Below are 20,928 nucleotides of genomic sequence, written 5' to 3'. Positions count from 1 at the left end.
CTTCTTTCCTCTTCAGTTGTTCATTAACACAATTAACATACGCACATAGATATGTGTGTACATATGTATACGAATCGATTAGCAGAACTGTATATACATAAGTATATACATACATATGTATATAGCCCATACCTGCGACGTTTTGTTGAGGACTGGGGTCCTTCAAACCCAGCTCAACCAGGCTTAGTCCCAAATAAAAAATTGTTCATCTTTATGTTTATTATTTTTATTAATTATTATGACCTTTTTGTTGATGTTTTCATACCACTTATGTATGGAGAAAATTATATATCGGATAACACGAGAGGTGTAGATGTGAAGCTTTGCTAATTGAAATTGCATAAAATAAACATCTCCTCAAACCACAGCCTCAAACTTCAGCGTTTTCGGGTGTAACTCGCTTAAGTAATATATTGTCATAGCTATTTGGCAAATTAAACAAGTTCTGTATATATTATTTTAGTTATAAGTTCTATCTGAAGCTTAAAGTTAAGGCATTTGTGTGGGTTACGCAACTACCTGGCTGCCCAAGGAGGGATTTTTTGTATGAAAACATCATCAAAATAATAATAATATTGCATATATAGTATATAGAGATAGCCATATATGTAAGTTAATTATGTTGGGTTACATTTTAGAAATATACATACGTATGTATAGTATATAGAGAAATACTTTTATATCTTTCCATGTACCACAAAAAAGAGCACTCCAAAAACTACCGTTGCCGTTTGTGTATAATATAATATATATAGTTATATAAGTGGATTGTTTTACATTTACGTAATATCTTGACTGATTAAATTAACAATTTTTACTAATCCTTTGTAATATTTATTTGGCTTGGCTAACGAATTCTTACAAAATATTTGTATATAATTATACTTTGAATATAATATATATCAGAAAAGAAATATTTTCACTTAATAAAGCCATTTTCTTCTTTTTTTTTTGTGCAAATTTCTACACAGTGCTCACATAATAAATCGACACAAAAAATTACTGAATTTGTGATTTTCGTAACGCAAAGAAACATTCTTAAAAATGTATTAACGAAAAAAATACGTTTTATAACTTAAAAGTTAATATCACAAACAAATACATATAACAGCACAAATGAGTTAATGAAGCGAATGTAGAATTTCAAAAATCAAGATCCATAATACACTATATATGAGAGCATGTATATAGTTAAGCGAGATATATGATATAGATACCACATGGTAGAGTATTTTGCATTGAAATATTGATTTTAGCATTGCATATTTGGAAGAATATCAGAGTATATAGGGCCTTAGAGTGGATAGCCTAGGGCGGCCGAAAGCAGTGGTTCCCAAGCCCGATTTATATCAAAATATAATGTGGTGCATTGCTCAGCAAGCGCCTCATCATCGTCCAGTATGGTAATGGGAAAGAGGTCGTTCTGAAACATTAGAAATAAAGCCATAATTAATAATTCCACTCTATCAGGATGCTAGACAAATTCGCATTTCCGAATTCGTTTAAATTATGTGGAATCGAAATCTTTAAATGTGTTTAATTCCGAGCAAATAAATAAGTCCGCTATGCCATATATAAATAGAAACAATAACTTAATCGTTTTTTAGTCATTTGTCAATTTCGATCCCACACTATTCTATATTATTTTATTTTCGTACATTCTTCGATTGCCAGAGCTGTTCCAAAAGGCGCAGAAATCGTTGCATTTCCATGCTGCTCGCAAAGAAGATTACCAAATCATCGACACACTCTAAAGGCGCCTCCTGACACGAGAACTCCAATATGCACCACCAAGTCTCGCTATGCGAGGGGATTTTAATGCCAGTCATCGCCTTTATATCCGCACAAGTAAGAATTTCCAGGCCAGAGTTTTTTCCATAAACGCTACTCATATTATTTGTGGACACAGCTTTGGATTGTGGCACACCGGGCTTTATGTTTTCGGTCGAGGTGCGTGATATTTGTGATGTTTTAGTGGGCGTGGAGTTCAACGAAGAGCAGGAGCGTTGGGTTCCCCGTGTAGGTGTACTCATAGTGGAGCTCAGCTGAAAAATTTAAGATAATTAGAACCAGAAATATTGAATAGAAAATATATTTTAAAAATGTATGCGATGATTATTCTATGTAAATTTAAACTAGATTTTAAGCTAAGGATTATGTAGCAAAGGAATGTATAATTGTTCTGGAATTTTGTAAATCATATTCCTCTTCCACATACGAGTTCATATTTCCACTGAATGTTTTCCAAAATTTCTAAACTTTAATTAGGTTTTAAACTAATGATGTTAAAGTGTTTTTAAAATTCAAATCAAATACTTAATAGACAAAAAATTTTATACTGAGCAAAAATAAAAATGTATTTTATTTATATTGTATATGCTATTTATTTATATTTGAATATATACTATACTATTAAACTCTATATAGCTTAATACATTTTGGGTACATTTTAATATAATTGACTTACCAGGCTGGCCGTTTCAAAGACTGAAAGCATATCCTCATCGCGCAACAAAGGCTTGGACAGTTCCACTGTTGGAGCAGTGGACGGGGAAGCCACATGTTTATTGAGCTGACGCAATGGCGCAGCGAAGTCCTCGCGTAGTGTGATTAAATGGTTTTGTGTCACTATCAAAGTACAGCCTAGAGTTTTGTGCTTCTCTTGCAATTCAAAGAGCTGCGCATATGAGAACAATTAATTACAACAAAGGATTAGAGAATTCATTCAACAACTTACACCGCTGGCCGATTGCAGCAAGGCTTGTAGCCATTCCGATGCCACATACTCATCTGGTGCGGCCATTTGTAGAAATTCGCCCTTCAGCATTATTTCAAAACAATGCGGACGCGCCGACTTCACAGCACGCCTTGCACCCTGACATTCCGCCAAAGCCATGGCCCAGCTAGGCAGCTTTTGAGTGGAGTCGTTGAACATATATAGCACGCCAGCTCTAGAAATAATAGCAGCAATAGAGTGAATAAAGTTGGAATACAAACTACAACTATTTTAACTAACTTTAACAAAAAGTAGCCCGGCTGCCACTGCAATTTTCCGATAGCGGCAGCTGAGGCCGTCTCCTTGATACGTCGGTGCATGAGAAAGCCTTTGACGTGCGGACCGAGCGGCTCCTGTTCCCCAGCCAGTCCCATGCCCAAGGCACCACCAGCGGGCATATTAACCACGGCATAGAACATCCAGCGTTCGTCCTTACCCACACAGCTGTTGGCCCGCACGAATGCTTGCAATGGACTCAGATGCTCCAATGTGAGTTGCCCCACCGCGGGCAAGGTCGAGCCGCTGCGTCGCGCACACAACTCCAGGTTGGCTACCAAAGCGTCGGCAGGATACGGTCCACCGGCCAATAGCACTTGCTGCATATCCCGCATGCTGTTGCTCAACAAAACCGTATTGCCAAACGGACCCATCTGCAAAAAAAAAAGAAGAGGAAACGTAGTAAACAAAAAAGTCATATATAGTTTGTGATAAACTAGTTTTGGATCGTACAATTCTCTAGTTTGAAGTTCAAAACCTTTTCATATAACAAGACAGAAAGGTGAAATAACAAGAGATCTGCAACGTTTTCTTCTAGCTGTTAGATGCATTTCGCGTATAACCCTTTCAGCCTACGTGAACAGGCTATATAAATTTAAAAAATCTTACCAAAATGACATCCAAATCCTTGTAGGCTAGCACAAATTTGGCACACAAGCAATTGCGCACCAAATCCGCCACATAGAGCGTCTTATCGGTTAAAAGCACCAGCACCGGCGTCATGAAACCCTCACAGCTATACCCAGTGTACAATTTGAAGACCTGCCAAGCAGAGAGGAAATTAATGTTAACGGGAATGCATTTTAGATGCAACACCGACTCACCTTCAGCAGATGCTCGTTGGGTTCACGTAAAATTGGCAAACTTTTGCCATTAAATATATCAATTGAGATCTCACCGATGCCCAGTTCAAAGCGGGATATATCGCCGGGTAGGTCTGTGTCCATGCCAACAGCTAACTCACGACGCGGCGAATTAGCGCCTGACATTTCAATTTCCATTGCAATTTCCGCATTCAAATCGTCAATCAGTTCATAGTTCTTGGGTCGCGCACCGCGCACATAGAGATGCGAAGCCAACAATTTCTGTTCGCTGCGCAATTTATCCGCGAAGAAATTATTTTTACGTATTGAAGACTCGAGTATTTTCTTCTGTGTGACATTCCGCAGAAAGCGATTTATGAGCGAGGTTTTGGCTGCGGGCGCAGCTGGCGGTTTCAGCAATTGAGCATAGTCCAGCGACTGGCGCGAGTCACACATATCCGGATAGTCTAGAATGACCAAATCACTGCCATCTGTTGTGTTTATTGTCTGCTTATCTATGCCCGTATCTGTGGTGGTAGTTATAGTTAAGATATCATCGAATTCTTCGCTTAATATAGTGCTCTTAGAGTCCCGTCCGCTGCCCTCTCGTGCGCCTAAATAACCGACAGAACCGTGAAACAAATCGGGACTATGCAGACTGCGACTATGTTGCTGTTCGCTGTTGTTGTGACTGCCACCACTATTGTGGGCCAAACCATAGCGCTGGGGCTGTTGAACATTGCCAACGCTACCGCGTTTCTTCAACGGTGATGGCAAATGTCGCGATTGCCGCTCCACATTCCCCAAGGCCAGGCCATTAACGTTAATTTGTGGCTTGGGCAAGGAGCAAGAATTGGAATTTGTGTTCGTATTGCTGATGGAGCTTAGCTCTGATATGGTTGATGAGGAGTGGGTCGTGGGCAGCTTACAATGAGGCGTGACTGTGGGCTGTGGCTGATCCGGTGTGCCAGCTGCTGGCTTCGACATTTTTAGCGCTGTGAAGCAAAGAGAGAGCATTTAGTATCGGTGTTGAAAACCAGTGGATAGCCTGAAATGTTCCATAGCGATAGCGCTTTATTAGTTTCTACACGTATAAGAAATAATTATACGTTTCTAAGCGAACCATTATTTATACAAATTTTATATATTTCTTATTTAATTAATCCGTAAGTTTTCCCAACATACGCCTTAAAATGTTGGATCTGGTGTAACAGTTTTTATTTTTATTTATTAATATTTTTTTATGAATATTTGATTATTTATTTATTACCATTATTTCGTGTTATTTTTCGTTTTTTTATATTTAAATGAATTATCCTGGTTATAAAACTAAACAAAACAGTTTAAGCACCGTAAGTTTTCGAAAATGTTTGGTTATTAGTTATAACTCACCGAAATAGCTTTCAGTGGCTTCCTTTTGGTGTTGTTTTTGTTGCTGCTGCTGCTCCTTTTCCAAGGCTTTGCGTTCCGCTGCTGCTGGCGAGTTGGCGTTCTCCGTGAGACTGCGAAAGAAGTTGCTAAAGGTCTTGGCGATAGGCGCTCCAATGAAGGTGCTACGCAACTGACTGGCTGCCGGCTGTGCGACAGGCGTGTCGCGTTCCAAAAGACTCGCAACGCTGGAGTGCTGAGCCGCGGGCGATGTGGCTACCGGCTCGCTGGTCTCGTAGGAGACGCCTGTGTGCTCGAATACTGTGCTCTCGCAGTTGATAATGAATTTGCTACGAAATTCGGGTTGTGTGCTGTTTAGAGTCTGCGACGGGATGGCTGGCATTGCTGTTTCTTTATCGAACTCATCTTGACGTCGAAGCATACTGGGTTGTTTTGGTTCCATGGGTGAGTTTGGGGTGTTGCTTGTGCTTGACTCATCGTTTTTGCGTCGCAATTGCTCGTCAACATTGTGCACAAACTTTTTGACGCCCTGCGCCTGCTTATTGCCATCCAGACTTTTGCTGAGAAATGGTTTTGCTTTGAGCGGAGGCGACTCTGACGTACATTCTGGTAGCGCTTTGTTTGGTTTGTGCTCTGGCGTTTGTTCCAATTCCGGCACGCACTCCACTACCGCTTGGAGATCTTCTGAGCCCTCGGGTACGCCACGTTCCGGCAGCGGCATGGTAAAAATGCTCTTTAAGGAGCCGAAGATCATTTTGCTGCTGTTGTCCAGCAATTGATGTTTAATGTCATGTACATTGAACTTCTTAACGCGACCATTGAGATCCTGCTCGTGTATGATGTTTGTCTGGCGTTTGGTTTTCTTTAAGCAGCTGGATTTTGGTTTCTTCTCTTTGTTCCAAACGGACTTTTGCTTGGGACTGCCTGCATTGCCAATATTGGGTTCCGAGTAATAGCAATTTTCGCCTGACAATAATATAGATTATTTCGATTATTTCATGTACAAAAGATTCTTTTGATGACACTTACCAATCAGATTATTGTTGGCATTGCTCATGCCTATGCAGTCGCAGGAGCTGCTTTTAGCCTGCTCGTACTGTTTGCGATTTGAGTTCTTGTCCTGCTGCTCATCGGAATCTAGACTAGAATTGGAGCTCGAGCAGGCGCAGCGATAGAGCAGCTGCTCATCCGACTGTTTATTGCCAGCCGGTCCGTATTCGAAAACACCTGAATTATCGTATTGCAGGCCATTGGGCTCATTGGTGTCATAGATATCTGCATTGCCATAGTCGAGCACATCCGAGCAGGCATTCCGATAGACCAAGCGTCGATTTCGGCCCAGAGCACCGCCTGCTGCGTCCTCGCCATCGTCGTCATCGTCCTTACCTGCAGCGCTTAGCTCTGTGGGTCCCGAAACACGCTCGCGCTCTGCACACCACGAATATCGACCGGCAGCGCCTGCGACTCCTGCCGAGTTCCCCACTTGCTGCGCCAATTTGCGTCCATTTTTATATGTTACAAAGCCATGCTCTATGTGTATGTTGTCTGTACGTGTATTTTTTAGTATATCCTCGTGGAAGGAGACACGTTTCTTAGGCGCTTTCGGTGTGGAGGATGCCTTACGAGCTTTGCGTCTGTAAACAATGTTCTCGGTTGTGTCGAATGTCGAACAGGCGCTTGTCGTCATTGTCTCCTCTGGCGCCACATTCGAATTGGGATCCATGGGTAGTTGAGCTGGAATGCCTGCTGCCGGCTTCAAAAGTTCCTCGTATTCCAGTCCCACCTGTGAGGTGATCGATTCAATCATCACATCGCTGTTCTCTGAGTCCAACAATTGGACTCCAGAATCGCTGGGCGTTGTATCCTCCAGCGTGCTGTTAATGCTGGAACTCATCTTGTCCGACCCTGGCGATACTTTACTATTCAAATTGTTGTTGGACTTGGCTTGCAAAACCGGTTCCATTACGCCATCGTATGCATAACTTGCTTGACGTTCCAACACCAAGATTTCTATTTCGGTAAAATGTTAACGCTTAGTAATTTAACTTAAGCAGATGATAGATTGGGTCTAGCTCGTTTATTTTTGAAAGGTACGTGAACTTTGTGCCAATTGGAGTAGTTCTGCTTTGAAAGTAAAAGAACAATTTTATAAGGTCAGTGGGTGTGCATTTTCCGCCGTGTTTGTGTATCTTCTTTTTCTTGCAATAAATCAATATCAATACCGTTGCATGCTGCGCCGCATCACGTCACTGCGTAGGGGGGCGGTCGCTCGCTACACAAACACAACAAAGGAGTACCGCAAGGCCCACGACCCTTCCAACTTCCACCCCAATCTCAACTATCTACCACACAAGTGCAAAAACGCAAATAAAAAGCTTGCACTTTTTACAGCAATTTTCACCCACATACCTTCGATTTGTTGAGGAAATTCCATGACGTTTGTGAGCTGCGTACTTTAAATTATCGTCGTTAGCTAATTAGTTACCTTTCGTATATATTTTTCTACGCTATTTTACATTTTCAAATTATTTCACATTCGTACCGTACCGTACCACAACAACAACGAGCAGCAATCAATATTACTGGCCTAGAGATGGGCATTGTGGTGGTTGCATTCATAGCCACAGCAATAGGTGTTTCAAATAATAAGTTGGCATGACCACAGCTCAGCTGTTTGACTGTGGGTGATGTGGCAGCATTGGACATTCAAATTCATGCAATGCACAGGACAATTTTTGAGTCTGTGCAGGGCCACAAACTTGGGCGCTCACTTTCAACAGGCTATTACAGCTAAAATAGAAAAATAAAATCATTTATAAAATATAATTTATAACACAAAACTGAATGAAGTATTCTTTATTTTTTTTTAAAAAGATAGGCTTTTGCAATAAATTGAACTGAGGGGAAATTTAGGATCCACTGCACAGGATAATTTTTTAATTGAAGATGGGTGGCAGCGCCAAACATTGCTTCTGTTGGTTTGGCGGGCAAATTCAAAGCAATATTGCAGTCTGATATGAAAAATTGCATAAAAATTTGTAATCCTAAGAATAAAACGGCACCAAATTTTTCTTATATATTTCTATTAGAAATAATTGGATGTAGATATATGTTTAGATACATTCGGACAATCCACGTCATCTACACATTCCGCATACCATCGAGACTTGTCAATTTGAAAAGTACAATAGGAAAGGGCAGAAAAAGAAACGAATGCCAATGAAAACGAATGAAACCATAAAAGTTAATTTATCACACCTTGAACAGCGCACAGCAATCAGACGATATAACTCTTTTATTTTTGGTTTTGTTCGCATAAATGTGAAAAGAGGAAAATTGTTCTGCATTTATTAAATAATCCAATCAAAATCAAAAATGATGGAAGTGAATGTGTTGCGTCGCGCATTTGAAAAATGTTAGTCACTGCAGAACAATGTGCCGTAAAACTATGAAATTGAAATACAAACGTAAAAAAAAACCATGATAAACGCGCAAAATTATTCAAAATTTACAACAAATAGTGAATGTAGTAAATAGTTAACGTTACTAAAAAGTTATTCAAAACTACGAAAACGCAACGGCGTGTGTTCAAAATGCAAATGCAAATGAGAATTATATTCAATCAGTTGAAACAGCATAGATTTCTCGTCACAATTGCAATACATTTGTGTTTACTAGAAAAATCGATTTTGCAATGTAATTGTGTTCACGGTTTCAGGTAAAAATAATGCAATTACACCAAGAATACCAAAAATCAAATGACTATGGTTTTATTAATGTTTATTGTAAGCCTTTCTGGCAAACGCATTGCATCAGACAAAGTTTTCTAGCGAAACCCCTAACCTCAATTTTTTCCTCATATGCCAGAAACAATACGGAAAGCGCTGAGCTGGTTTCCCACTATGAATCGAGTCTCTCGCTGCCTGACATATTGCCAATACCATCGAAAACCTATGACAAAAATCGAGCACCTAAGCTGCTTGGCCAACCCACAGTCGTTTATTTTCATGTCACAGTGCTATCACTCGATTCCATCAATGAAGAGTCTATGGTAAGATGAAAACCACTTCTTCGTATTACTTGTTTGAGACTGTGGAAAACCCTCTTCGCAGACCTATGTGACGGACATATTTCTAGCACAAAGTTGGCGCGATCCGCGCCTTCGCCTGCCCGAGAACATGAGCGAACAATATCGCATCCTGGATGTGGATTGGCTGCACAGTATTTGGCGACCGGATTGCTTCTTCAAGAATGCCAAGAAGGTCACCTTCCACGAAATGAGCATACCCAACCACTATCTATGGCTCTACCATGACAAAACTCTACTCTACATGTCCAAACTGACTTTGGTACTGTCATGTGCCATGAAATTTGAGTCCTATCCGCACGACACACAAATCTGTTCCATGATGATCGAAAGCTGTAAGTGGCCACTAATGTTAAATGCAATCTATTTGTAATCGAGTTTATATTTCCAGTGTCCCACACGGTGGAAGATTTGGTTTTCATTTGGAATATGACGGATCCACTAGTGGTTAATGCTGAAATTGAATTGCCACAACTGGACATATCAAATAATTATACCACAGACTGTACCATAGAGTATTCGACAGGTAGGCGCTATAATTTATGCTATTTATTAATTTTTGGAAAAAATCTGAGGTCGGAATTAAATACAAAAAAATTCTCTGGCATTGCACTTTCGATTCCGAAAGGTATTTTTAATCGACGTACCATGTTTTTATACCCTGTACCCAAAGGGTATATCCGGGTATATTTGGCCTTTCAGATGTGCGACCAATTCATTCTCTTTTGGAATTTGTTACGCATATATTAAAAAGTAAATAGAAGTTACAAAAAATCTCTTGTTCTGCATTTTCTGCGTTCTTATATAACCGGAACACAATCATTAACTTTTTGGGAGCCTAATAGAAAACAATTTGTTCCGTTATTAAGTTTATTCCGTGTTCTCCACAGCAATTAATTTGTATAATAGCATCTATATACTATAAGATTTCTAACAATTAAGCTTCAACTAATAGTGGCCCTTCTGGGTCTAAGCTGCGTTTCAGCTGAACTCCCATATGGATAATTTAATTCATTTTTAAAAATATGGAATAAATATATCAACAGCTGGAATCAATTCCAATTCAATTTCAATTCGAGTTGAAACGACAAATGGTATAATGATTAACTCTCAAACCTGGATGAACTTTATTCCCCACATGTTTTATTTCTTTTCGTTTCAATTTAATATTTAATAATGACATCATAGATCTGTCGAAGCTTTGCAGTATCAGTGTTCGATTTTTTAATTTTTTTTTGGAAATGGAAGCACTTTTTGGCATAACGATGCAGAAGTAGCGTGTAATTTTTTATATGCGGAATTTTACATAGCTAGGAAAATAATAGATTTACTATATATAAGGTATATATATTTCTCAGGGGAAATTCGTCTGAAAGTATTGCAGTTGTTCTGTGAGCCGCAAAGTTTAGTGCCCTAATTAAAGGATTTTCGTCTTAGTACTGAAATAGGAGAATCCATTTAAAACACTCTAACACTAACTCTCTGGTGTCTAAGTCCATTTGCACTGAAATTCTAGACTAGACTAGACTCTAGCGGGAAAATAAATGCTCTAGCGCTGTGACATTTACTTTCACAGCTTTAATTTAAAAGTAATTATGAAATGCACCCATGTTGGTAAAATTGGGAAACAATTCCTAGAGGCTTTCTTAAATGTTTGCTTTAATTTATATGTTTTTTGCGTCATTAACAATTTATATATTTGTATACTCTGTACCCGTAGGGTAAAAAGGGCATATTAGGTTTGTGCAAAGGCAGAAGGAAGTATCTCCGACCCCATTAAGTATAAATATTCTTGATCAGCATAAGCTGCCCGTCCGTCTGTCTGTATGGATGAACGTATGGATCTTAAAAATTATAAAAGCTGGAATAACCAAAGTTGGTATCCAGATTCGCCTAAGTCCGAGAAAGGACGAGTTATTAAAAAAAATGTTTTTGATCAATTTTTTGCCCAATGATATATAGACAGAGAAATACTTGTAAATCTATAAATATCTTCGTTTCAGTGTTTCGTATTTATATAAATAAATTGATTTAATTAATTTAAGAGAAGCGCGTAGGAGGGCTGAATTTTTCATTCAATTGTAAAATGTTATTCTAATAATTACGTAAATCTGTTTCTTGTGCTTTAAATATAAAACATAAATAACAAACTGTATAATTATTTAAAAATATATAATTTGCTCCGGGTAAAATAAAAAAAAAAAACAAATTTTGTCATGATATAGTAATTATTGGAACAACTTTTCTACAAAGAACATTTGGTTCATTGATTCAACAGCCGAGTGATGAGCCAATAAAGACCGACTTCTTTATGTTACTATTCATATTTGATCGGACAGTACAAATTAATCTCTGAATATTTTCGCTATTAATGAAGGGATTTCGACTATTCCAAAATTGGTTACTTTGTGTGAGAAGCACGAAGGCAGCCTGTATGTTAAATGAAAGATATATTTGGTTTATAAATTAAAATTTTTTTTATTAGTATAGTTGCGTGAGAAATGCATTCTGGGATTCTGCTCCTGTTTTTGTGGTCCCTAAATATCTGTAACTTGCGCTTCAAACAGAAGATTTTATTTATTTATTACACTATTGTAAGCAGTTTTTAAACATTTATATTTACAGGTAACTTTACCTGCCTGGCCATTGTGTTTAACTTGCGTCGCCGCCTGGGGTATCATTTGTTCCACACCTACATACCGTCGGCCCTTATTGTGGTAATGTCTTGGATCTCGTTTTGGATTAAGCCCGAGGCTATACCCGCCCGCGTTACTCTGGGAGTCACCTCCCTGCTGACCTTAGCCACGCAGAATACACAATCTCAACAATCGCTGCCACCGGTCTCGTATGTGAAGGCCATCGATGTCTGGATGTCGTCCTGTTCGGTGTTTGTATTTCTGTCCTTAATGGAGTTCGCGGTAGTCAACAATTATATGGGACCGGTAGCCACAAAGGCAATGAAGGGCTACTCGGATGAGAATATTCACGATATGGATGGCTTGAAGGTAATTCTTAGCAGCCGACGAGGTTTACGAAATTGAATGACTTGTTATTTGATATTCCAGCACCATCGCGAGTCCATAATAGAGCCACAGTACGATACTTTCTGCCATGGCCATGCCACCGCCATCTATATAGATAAGTTCTCGCGCTTCTTTTTCCCATTTTCGTTTTTCATACTTAACATTGTCTATTGGACGACGTTTCTATGATGGCATGCCCCGTGGAGACATCACTATTTAAGGTTACAATCAATTCAATCAAAATAAAGCGCATTTGTTTAAAAATGTATATAGTTTTTAAGCCACAAATAATTATAATTGTAGTAAATCATTGTATAAAAATGTTGCTTGGTAATTAATTAAATTTTAAATTCAAAGGAAGAAATCAAGAAATGCATTTCAGTTACGCAACAAAGGTGGAATTATCTTTGGTATTTTTCTTTTTTGTTTACTATATATGTACGTATGTACCTATGTATGTATATGTTATAAAATGTATATAAAAACGTTTACTGTTAATGCTTGTTATTCATCATCATAATCATATATCATATACACTTGTATGTAGTCAGCAATATTGTTATATAATCACATAATATCATATCGAGTTAAGAGTGCTATTTCATGGTTTCCATTTCATTCCTTTACTAATTTCTTAGCAGTGTTTTGCGTTAATTGTTGCTAATATTCATATTTATATATATATATATATTTATAAGTATACATCTAGTATATGAGTGTGTTCATAAACAACTTTTCCACTAAACTATTCAATTAAATAATACACAAAGGCAACTAATACACGTTCCAAAATAAATATACATATGTAAATTGTTACATAGACACTATCCTACTGAGGAAACAGAAAATAATCCAACAAAAAAATACACAACACAGCGCCTAAGGAAGGAGCGTAGTTCCAGATCAGGACCTAAGGTCATCGTGTCAACCATTCATGTATGCTTGTGGGTGTGGTTGTTCAATTTGTTTTGTTTATTGCAAACACGCCTGCAGTTTCTCGATCCATTCCTGTGCCAGATTCGCATTTACCGCATAGAAGTTGTAGGTGCGCTTTGAGGTCTTCAACTGCAAGAAACGATATACTTGGATATTACTTCACGAATTTATATATACAATTTCAAATCTCAATTTCATGAAACTCAGATCGGACTTCTAGTGACGCTGACTACGGTTTTCTTTTTTTAGATTAACTTACATCAAAGAATCCCTTTTCATCAACGCGTTTCGTTCCAATTTGTGTTGGTTGCGCAGCGGTTACGGATTGTACCTCGGCTAGTTCTGTAAATCAAAAAGATTATGAGCTTATTTGTTTATTTAAAATGTATTCACTATTCTCGTATATTACCTATAAAACCTTTGGGCGTTGTATCGTCGGATGTATCGTAGTAACGCAGCTGATGTTTAATGGAGTCCAGAACAAACCAACGTTGTTTCCAGCCCTTGAGCAGTGCGCCACGTTTATAGAGATGTCTGTTAAGAATTAAAGATAAGTAGAAATAGTTGTAAAAAGCTATTCTCAAGCTTAGTTTTGCTTAGTTACTCACCCCTCGTGCGTGCGATTCTCGGCCACATTGCTGCTGAATTGGTTGTAGAAATGATGGCTAGAGGTGCGAGCAGTGGTGGCCGCACTGGAGGCAATGCTTGCCGTATCCCCCTGGGAAATATTCACATTTGGCGGTCCCACAGAACCATCAATGGCCTTGTACTTGGTGCAGTTCTTCATGGATAGTTCGGTGCACTTCTCGTGATATGAATTGCCACAATCCATGCAGCGATAGCCCACTGGTCCCCAAAGGAGTTTTGTGCAATGATTACAATTCGTGGGCGTCGTATAAGGATGTTTTTCGAAGCGATGCGGATGAAAGAACTTATCTTGGTAGCCAGCCAGTCGCCCCTTCATAATGAATTCGAGTGTGGATCGTTTGTGCTGGAGTTTGCTTTGTGTCTGGACTAGCATGCTGCTGAGTGATGTTTTGCGCGACATGAGCTCGAGTTTGGGAACCTCAAGGTTCTTCCAAACTTGCTGCCACTTTTGTGGCAAATGGCCGCGTTCCGTCTCTGCCTGCTTAACTTCGCTAAGCAGACAGACATAGGCATTGGGATTGCATTTCTCAATGTTGTCATAGCCAGCACTGATGACCATGCGTTTGCCCTTTACTTCGGACAAGTCGATTTCGTCGTCCACATTCGTGACCTCCAAGTCGTAAGGTGGTCCTTGAGCGAGCTCCTCATTGGTGTAGTAACTCCATAGATCTAACGCAGCTATACTGTACTGCGGACGTAGCACTTCGTCTTTGTCGCCGGAGTAGAGAAAGTTATAAAACAGTGGCGTCTTGCTGTGCTGTCGCTCTATATAATCGAAAATCGAGTGTCCAATGCGATTCAGTTGCGTGGGCGTGCGAGGACTGCGCATATCCATCGGATAAACATTGCACTCATCATCCGAACCATTGGCTGCGCTGCCACCACCAAACATATGCTTGGCTGACAGCGAACCGCGTTTATCCTCCACAGCTGCTATGCCCGAATCATAGCGCTCCAATTCGCAGTCAAAGACAAAGGTGCGGAAACGACACGAAACGACATGATAGGCGAGAAAGCGCAGATAGAAATCATTGAACTCGAAGGCAATGGGGAATTGTCGCTGCAGTTGATGCACGACATCGAGGAATTGCAGAAATGTGGGTGCGAATGCAATGTTGGTGCTGGCATGCGAGGGCTTCAGATTGCTGCGATGCGCAAAGCGATGTCCAAACGCCAACCACTCCTTCTCGATGAGCACACGAAAGCCTTCCAGGCTGCGATAATACGGATCTAAACACAATTGAGCAATCGATGAGAGCTGAGCGGTCACATCGTAGCCATCCTCCAACGACAACATAACACTCGACTCTTGCAAATCAATTAAATCGACAACGGCGCCGGATAGTTGTAGCAGCGATGAGATTTGCTGCAACCATTCGGATTGTTCGACCATTTTCGCAAAACTCTGACCATCCGCATCGTTCGTATTGTGCGACGGCATGCAGGCGCGTATGAGTTTCTTGAAAGCCGAACGCGATTGTCGTATATCCGGATAATCAACGGGTATGAAGTCTGCACAGCAATCGGCACTCAAATTTGACTTGGCCTGCGATTTCTCGCTGAGCGCATAGAGACGCATTTTGCGAAAAGCGTGGGCCGCTTGGCTGTTGCTATTCCCGCTGCTCTTCATGGTGCTACTCTTGTTGTTGGCCGCTCCACCGCTGCATTTGTTGTCGTTAACATTTAAGTTGGTTTTGTGTTTGCGCGTCAGCTCCGGCGTTAATGGCTGATGCTCGTCCACTGCTGCACCTCCACTGCTTCCCAACAGCAACGAACTCATCGACAGATTCATGCCCGAGTACTGGGTTAAGGTTAGCTTCGGCATTGTGTTGATCAGCGCCATGAAATACTTATCCTGCTCATGATAATGCGTCACATCGTGGGGCATTGTGTTGCCCGTTGTGTTCTTCAGCATGCCAATTACAGATTTGCTATTTGGCTGCGCGCCACGGATGAGCAAAGCGCCATTCGAATGCCGCCACGTGGGCAGCGGTATGCGTTGACTTTTGAAGCAGCGGCCCAAATGTGTCATTGCAGGATCGCTAAATTGTACGGGCGCTACCACAATGGCCGGATAGGTACGACACATCGCATAATTGGCATTCGCATTGCTGATGCGGAAGCCATGCTGTGACTCCGCATCGAAGCCCAAACGCTTCCAATCCTTAACATAACTGCGTTCTCGCATGCGCTCAATATCCTTTGTGGTCAGCAGACGCGGCAATGTTTCGTTCTGCAACTCAAACTCATCGCCATCCTCGAGCTCATCGTCTATGGAACGAGTTTCCAAAGCATCCACACTGCCACCTCCGCCCCCACTCGATGCGGTCAAATCATAGTCGGTAATGAGCTTACGCTTCGTTGGAACCTTCTGCTTGAAGCCCGCCTTTTTGGCTGTGCGCAGCAGCGTCTTCTTGGCAAAGCCCTTCAGCGTGGAGTACTTCTCTTTGGTCTTCAACGGTGCCACGCCCTGCAGCATAGTGCCGTACGATTGAAACGCAAAATATTCGAACTCGTCGAAGGGATGACGCGCCTTCGCCAACAGCTTCCGAAACGTTTCGATGTGTTCCGGCGTCACCTCTGTATCGAAAGCAACTTTGAGCAGTTGAAAGCTACTTGAACGCAGCTGCAAACCCTCCGGCAGCGTCTGATCGAGGTGGGCCAAGTAGAGTACCGAGATTTTCTTCTCCTTCAGCAATGAGGCAATTGGAAAGGCGCGTACGATCGTCTGCTCGCAGAAGAGTGGATCACAGGGCGAGCCCTTGAAGACAATGCGGTAGTTGGTGAGAAAGAGTGCACCCTCGGCTGGTATCAGACATTGGGTGTCATCCTCCCGCCCATCTGGCATCAGAAAGCATCGCAAATGCTCCGTCGCTAGCTCCTCGCCCGGCAGCAGGCAGGGCGTTTGAATTTTCGGCTTCTGCACATGTGGATGCCGTTTCGCCTCCAAATATACCGGCTCCAGAGATTCAATATGCATATGCACCACACCCGGCACCATATCGTGCAGATTCCGAATATGCTCCGAGGTGACGCCTCCCTCCGTACAAACGCAATCGATAAAACGTGATATGGTCTTGCCGACATTAACGCCAATCTCTAGAGCATCATTCTCCTCGAAACCCTCATCGGAATGTTCGCTCAGACTGTGCGAGTCCATAATACTGCAATTAATCATTTTATAAGTTAATGGTAATGAAGAGAAAAAGGCAAACAACTCACCTATTCGATACGCTTTGATTCTCCTCCATGCGAAACGCTGGCTTTGGTTTGCGTGCCGCATCCACATTGACATCTAGTGGGATTAGCAACGAGACCATGCGATTGGCAAAGTGTATGGCCTGGCTGTATAAAGTGGACTCCTCTGATTTGGCCAGCTCGGCCTTGCGTTCCTCTTCAATGGTGGGACTCTTGCGCAATTGCTCGGCAGTTATTTCCAGAGCAGATGGTTCCTCCAGCGGCACCTCATCCAATATACTATTGGCCTCTTTATTATACTCATTTTGTCGTCTATGGAGGATGTACAGTGCCTTGATTTGTGCCTGCACATCCTGATAGAATGTCGATTCCCAGAATTGTAAATTTCGCCAGATTAAATGATCCTGTATCTCCGTGTAGGCAAACTGTACGACTCCAGTTGACAACTTGCGACAAAATATGGTGGACATGGGCAGCAAAGCCGCTGCCACTGTGTATTTATCCACACCAGAAGAATTCTGCAACGCCTTGTTCATAAATCGTATGACCAGATCGAATTGTTGATGGTCCAGCACCGCCTTATTGCCGTGCACATAGCCGAAAAGCTCGCGGCAAAGCAGAATACGGGCATCTCGATGCTTCAGGGTCCTCATAACTGCCGGCAGAAGCTTTCTGGCATCCGCAATTCGATTCTCGAATATGTATGCAATGCAAGTGCGTAGCACCTCCAAGCGGCGCGCCGAATTATGCACACTGGGCCCCACATCTAGGACCTCAGGCAAACGCGGGCCCATGGGTATGATACGATTTTGATTGCGTGTGACATGGAATCGCTGCGAGAGGCCGTTCTTGCGCAGACCATCGTTGATAATGAGCTCCACTTTGTCGGAATTGATGCGTGGAAAGGCGGGCTGATGAATGCGATGAAAGGCGCCCTCAGGCGGGCGAAGAACCTTTTGGGCATAGGCTGTGGGTGCATTGGAGGACTCATTCTCGTACAGCGTGCGTCCCAGCTCTTGGATATGTGTTAAAATCTAACAAGATGCAGACCAATTAGATGCAGGTATAGGCAAGAGGTGAAGGGAGTTACTTACGAGATTGCGATTATTGGCCTCTGACTTGACCAGTTCGTTCATAGAGCTGTAAAGGTCATCCCAGGCATCCGAGGAACGCCAGGGTGGCCCACGCTCATTGACAAATGTGGTGAAGAACATGCTGTCGAGCACGCGAAACAGAAAGTCACTCTCGATGAGATCCCGGGCGCCCACAAAGCCCGCCTTGTGAAACGTTATGACTGGCTTGGGATGAATGCGTATGATGGTCAGACAGGAGCGATAGCCTTGCAGTAGTTGTGCGAAGAGGCGCATAAATATTGCACGCAACTCCTTGTCAATTTGTGCTTCTGTCTTGGCCAACGGCGCTGGACGTTCTAGCGTGGGAAATGCCAAGTCCGCTTGCGCCAGATTTGGAAAAAGTATCATGCTGAGCAAATCCTGAGTTTGTTCCCACAACGGTGTCGGCAAAATGGGCACTGGCGGCGACAGAGACTCAGGTATGGTGACCAAACCGCCATCCAAATCCACAACAATCACATCCAGCAGATCCGAAATCTCTGTCTGCAACGAACTATGTATGCCCATGATGAAGGGTGTGGGTGTGGATAACACCTCAGTCAACGGTGCTGGCAATATAGGTATGTAGACGTGAGTGTAGCGAAAGGGATACATGAGCGCGACCAGCGCACGGCAGCTGTCCGTCAAATGCCAATAGCACTTGGAGTGGAAGAGTATTTTATTTTCGGTCATCACTGCACACAGCAATATGAGCACGTTCTTGATGCCCAGCTGTTTGAAGAGGAAATGCACACCGCTGCCAGTCATGGGCAGCGACGAACTCTGCGGTGGCTGCAACGATTGCTTATCTCCGGCTCCAATGGAGAAACGCACCTGCGGCCCGCCCGCTGGTGGCACCTGTATGCATCCCAATATATTGCCGATCAGATTCTCCATGGCGTATGGCAAGTTTTCAATGTACACTGTATAAATTGTGCCCAGGCAGTTCTGCAATGCCAAAGAAAAATATTACAAAACAGTTGGCACAGCTGCGGATGGCAACCTTCCAATTAGCTACTAACCTTAAACGTCTCGGCACAGTCCAGACGCGATATGAGCACCAAACACTTCGGCGCATACATAACGCTGTGATGAGTAATGGGCGCAGTTGTGGCCACTGTGGACGTGCCAGGCACAGCAACCACATCGACGGCACCGGCCGCGCCCACCACATGTTGCTGATGCTGATATTTGGTGTTGGTTGGACAGATAGTCTCGTCCTCATCGTCCACACTAGTCCTCGTCTGCGTTATGGCCAGCGTCTCGTGGAAGCTCAGGCAGGCACAATAATGCTTGTTTGCATCGATGTCGGTTAGCACGGAGACAAAAAATTTCGGCTCTTGTTTCTCGCACGATAAATTCCAGCCCAGTGGTTGGCAGAACTGCGTAGATAAGAGATTAAAACCATGTACATATATGTATGTTGCAATTAAGTTGGTGCGTACCCATTCGATACCCTCGATAAAGGGTGTGTCTGGCCAATCTTTCTCGGGAAAACGCTGCACAATTTTTCCACATATTGGCTGGCCGTTGACATTGCCTGCAGTTTCTGAATAATGAAAAGAACCGGCAATCACATACATATGTATTTATTTATGTATTAAAGATTGGCGCCTATGAGTTGATAGGCTTGTTTGTATCAGCATCCACACTCACTTTCTTTGTCGTTATCGTAGCCAACAATAACAAAGTAATCAGCGAGCCGGGACATTATTATTTGTACGGCTGCCCTGCATTTCCATTCGCTTTAAAGTGGAACTTCTGCCTCTCCTACTGGCCTCGGAATATCTGTCAACACGTCGTCGTTGCGAAGTCTCTGTTGCCTCTCATTTGCCAAATCTACGAATTAAAGCACAAAACGCAAGCCAAATGAAACGACAAATTTTTTATACACATATGTATGTATGTATGTATGTATCATGTACACACAGCCGTTTTGGTCACAGCCACAGCCACAACCACAACGGACGACGCAAGCAGTGGCGGCGTCATCTCTCATTTGCATACAAATTCCGACTTCAATTAATATAGGGCACGAATTTGTAATTGGCATTAAATATATATAAATTCAATTCCAAATATTATCTGTAACACAATCACTTTCTGTTTTTTTTTAATCCAAATAAATTTTCTGCCTCTTTAACATCATTTTGGAACCATTTAACCACACCCCTCAAGAGTCTTCATCTTTTCAGCCAATAGTGGTTAGAAGATTCAATTTTGAAACAAGTTTATATATCGTACCGCTGTAAGTAATTTCAAGTTTACTGGTGTCGGTAAATGTAATAAACAAATTGCTACAATTTGTATATTTTCTTGTTGCTTTCGCTCTGCTTACAACTATGATTTAGAGATGGTTATTGGATGTGGCTGAGAGCGAAAAATCACGAAAGGCCATTGTCAATCAATCGATGTTGCCATCGGCTAACCATAAATTAGTATTAAAATGGTTAGAGTAAGCATTTAACGTTAATGTTCAACAATAGTAATAATTTAAATTTAAATTAAACAACTTACATATGTATATTGCTTACGACGGATATATGTATGTACACATCTACCTGCATATGTTATCGATATGTTTGTGTCGATTAAAAACTTATAAAAATATTTATTAGCTGTTGTCGTTTGATTCAAAAAAATAAAGGTAACGTATGTTTTCCATAAAATAAATTTATGT

General features: G+C 41.7%; 3 protein-coding genes across 3 annotated transcripts; 1 reads left to right on the top strand and 2 right to left on the bottom strand.

Annotated features, from left to right (window-relative positions):
• Window positions 1-939: 939 nt before the first annotated feature.
• Window positions 940-7,990, bottom strand: LOC115623711. The gene is made up of 10 exons (XM_030518191.1): window positions 7,654-7,990; window positions 6,274-7,254; window positions 5,248-6,210; window positions 3,877-4,850; window positions 3,662-3,814; window positions 3,017-3,426; window positions 2,738-2,951; window positions 2,468-2,677; window positions 1,659-2,045; window positions 940-1,423 (listed from the first exon to the last, which is right to left on the bottom strand). Exons 1-10 carry the CDS (start codon window positions 7,676-7,678, stop codon window positions 1,295-1,297), a joined length of 4,446 nt encoding a protein of 1,481 aa, XP_030374051.1. The 5' UTR covers window positions 7,679-7,990; the 3' UTR covers window positions 940-1,294.
• Window positions 7,991-8,849: 859 nt separating this feature from the next.
• LOC115623318 (glycine receptor subunit alpha-4) lies at window positions 8,850-12,566 on the top strand. The gene is made up of 6 exons (XM_030517579.1): window positions 8,850-8,962; window positions 9,112-9,295; window positions 9,357-9,666; window positions 9,723-9,857; window positions 11,957-12,336; window positions 12,397-12,566. The coding sequence occupies exons 1-6, from the start codon at window positions 8,850-8,852 to the stop codon at window positions 12,541-12,543; spliced, it is 1,269 nt and encodes a 422-aa protein (XP_030373439.1). The 3' UTR covers window positions 12,544-12,566.
• Window positions 12,567-12,578: 12 nt separating this feature from the next.
• Window positions 12,579-20,614, bottom strand: LOC115623317 (myotubularin-related protein 13). Its single transcript, XM_030517578.1, has 10 exons — window positions 20,493-20,614; window positions 19,905-20,087; window positions 19,694-19,797; window positions 19,271-19,630; window positions 18,231-19,196; window positions 17,161-18,170; window positions 13,899-17,102; window positions 13,700-13,824; window positions 13,550-13,632; window positions 12,579-13,419 (listed from the first exon to the last, which is right to left on the bottom strand). Exons 2-10 carry the CDS (start codon window positions 19,957-19,959, stop codon window positions 13,327-13,329), a joined length of 6,000 nt encoding a protein of 1,999 aa, XP_030373438.1. The 5' UTR covers window positions 19,960-20,087; window positions 20,493-20,614; the 3' UTR covers window positions 12,579-13,326.
• Window positions 20,615-20,928: the final 314 nt, after the last annotated feature.

This window comes from Scaptodrosophila lebanonensis, unplaced genomic scaffold (assembly GCF_003285725.1).
Source record: "Scaptodrosophila lebanonensis strain 11010-0011.00,11010-0021.00 unplaced genomic scaffold, SlebRS2 tig00000053-arrow-pilon, whole genome shotgun sequence".
NCBI classification, from domain to species: domain Eukaryota; kingdom Metazoa; phylum Arthropoda; class Insecta; order Diptera; family Drosophilidae; genus Scaptodrosophila; species Scaptodrosophila lebanonensis.
The sequence above is the reverse complement of the archived record's forward strand: the minus strand, read 5'-3'. Positions and strand labels throughout refer to the sequence as shown.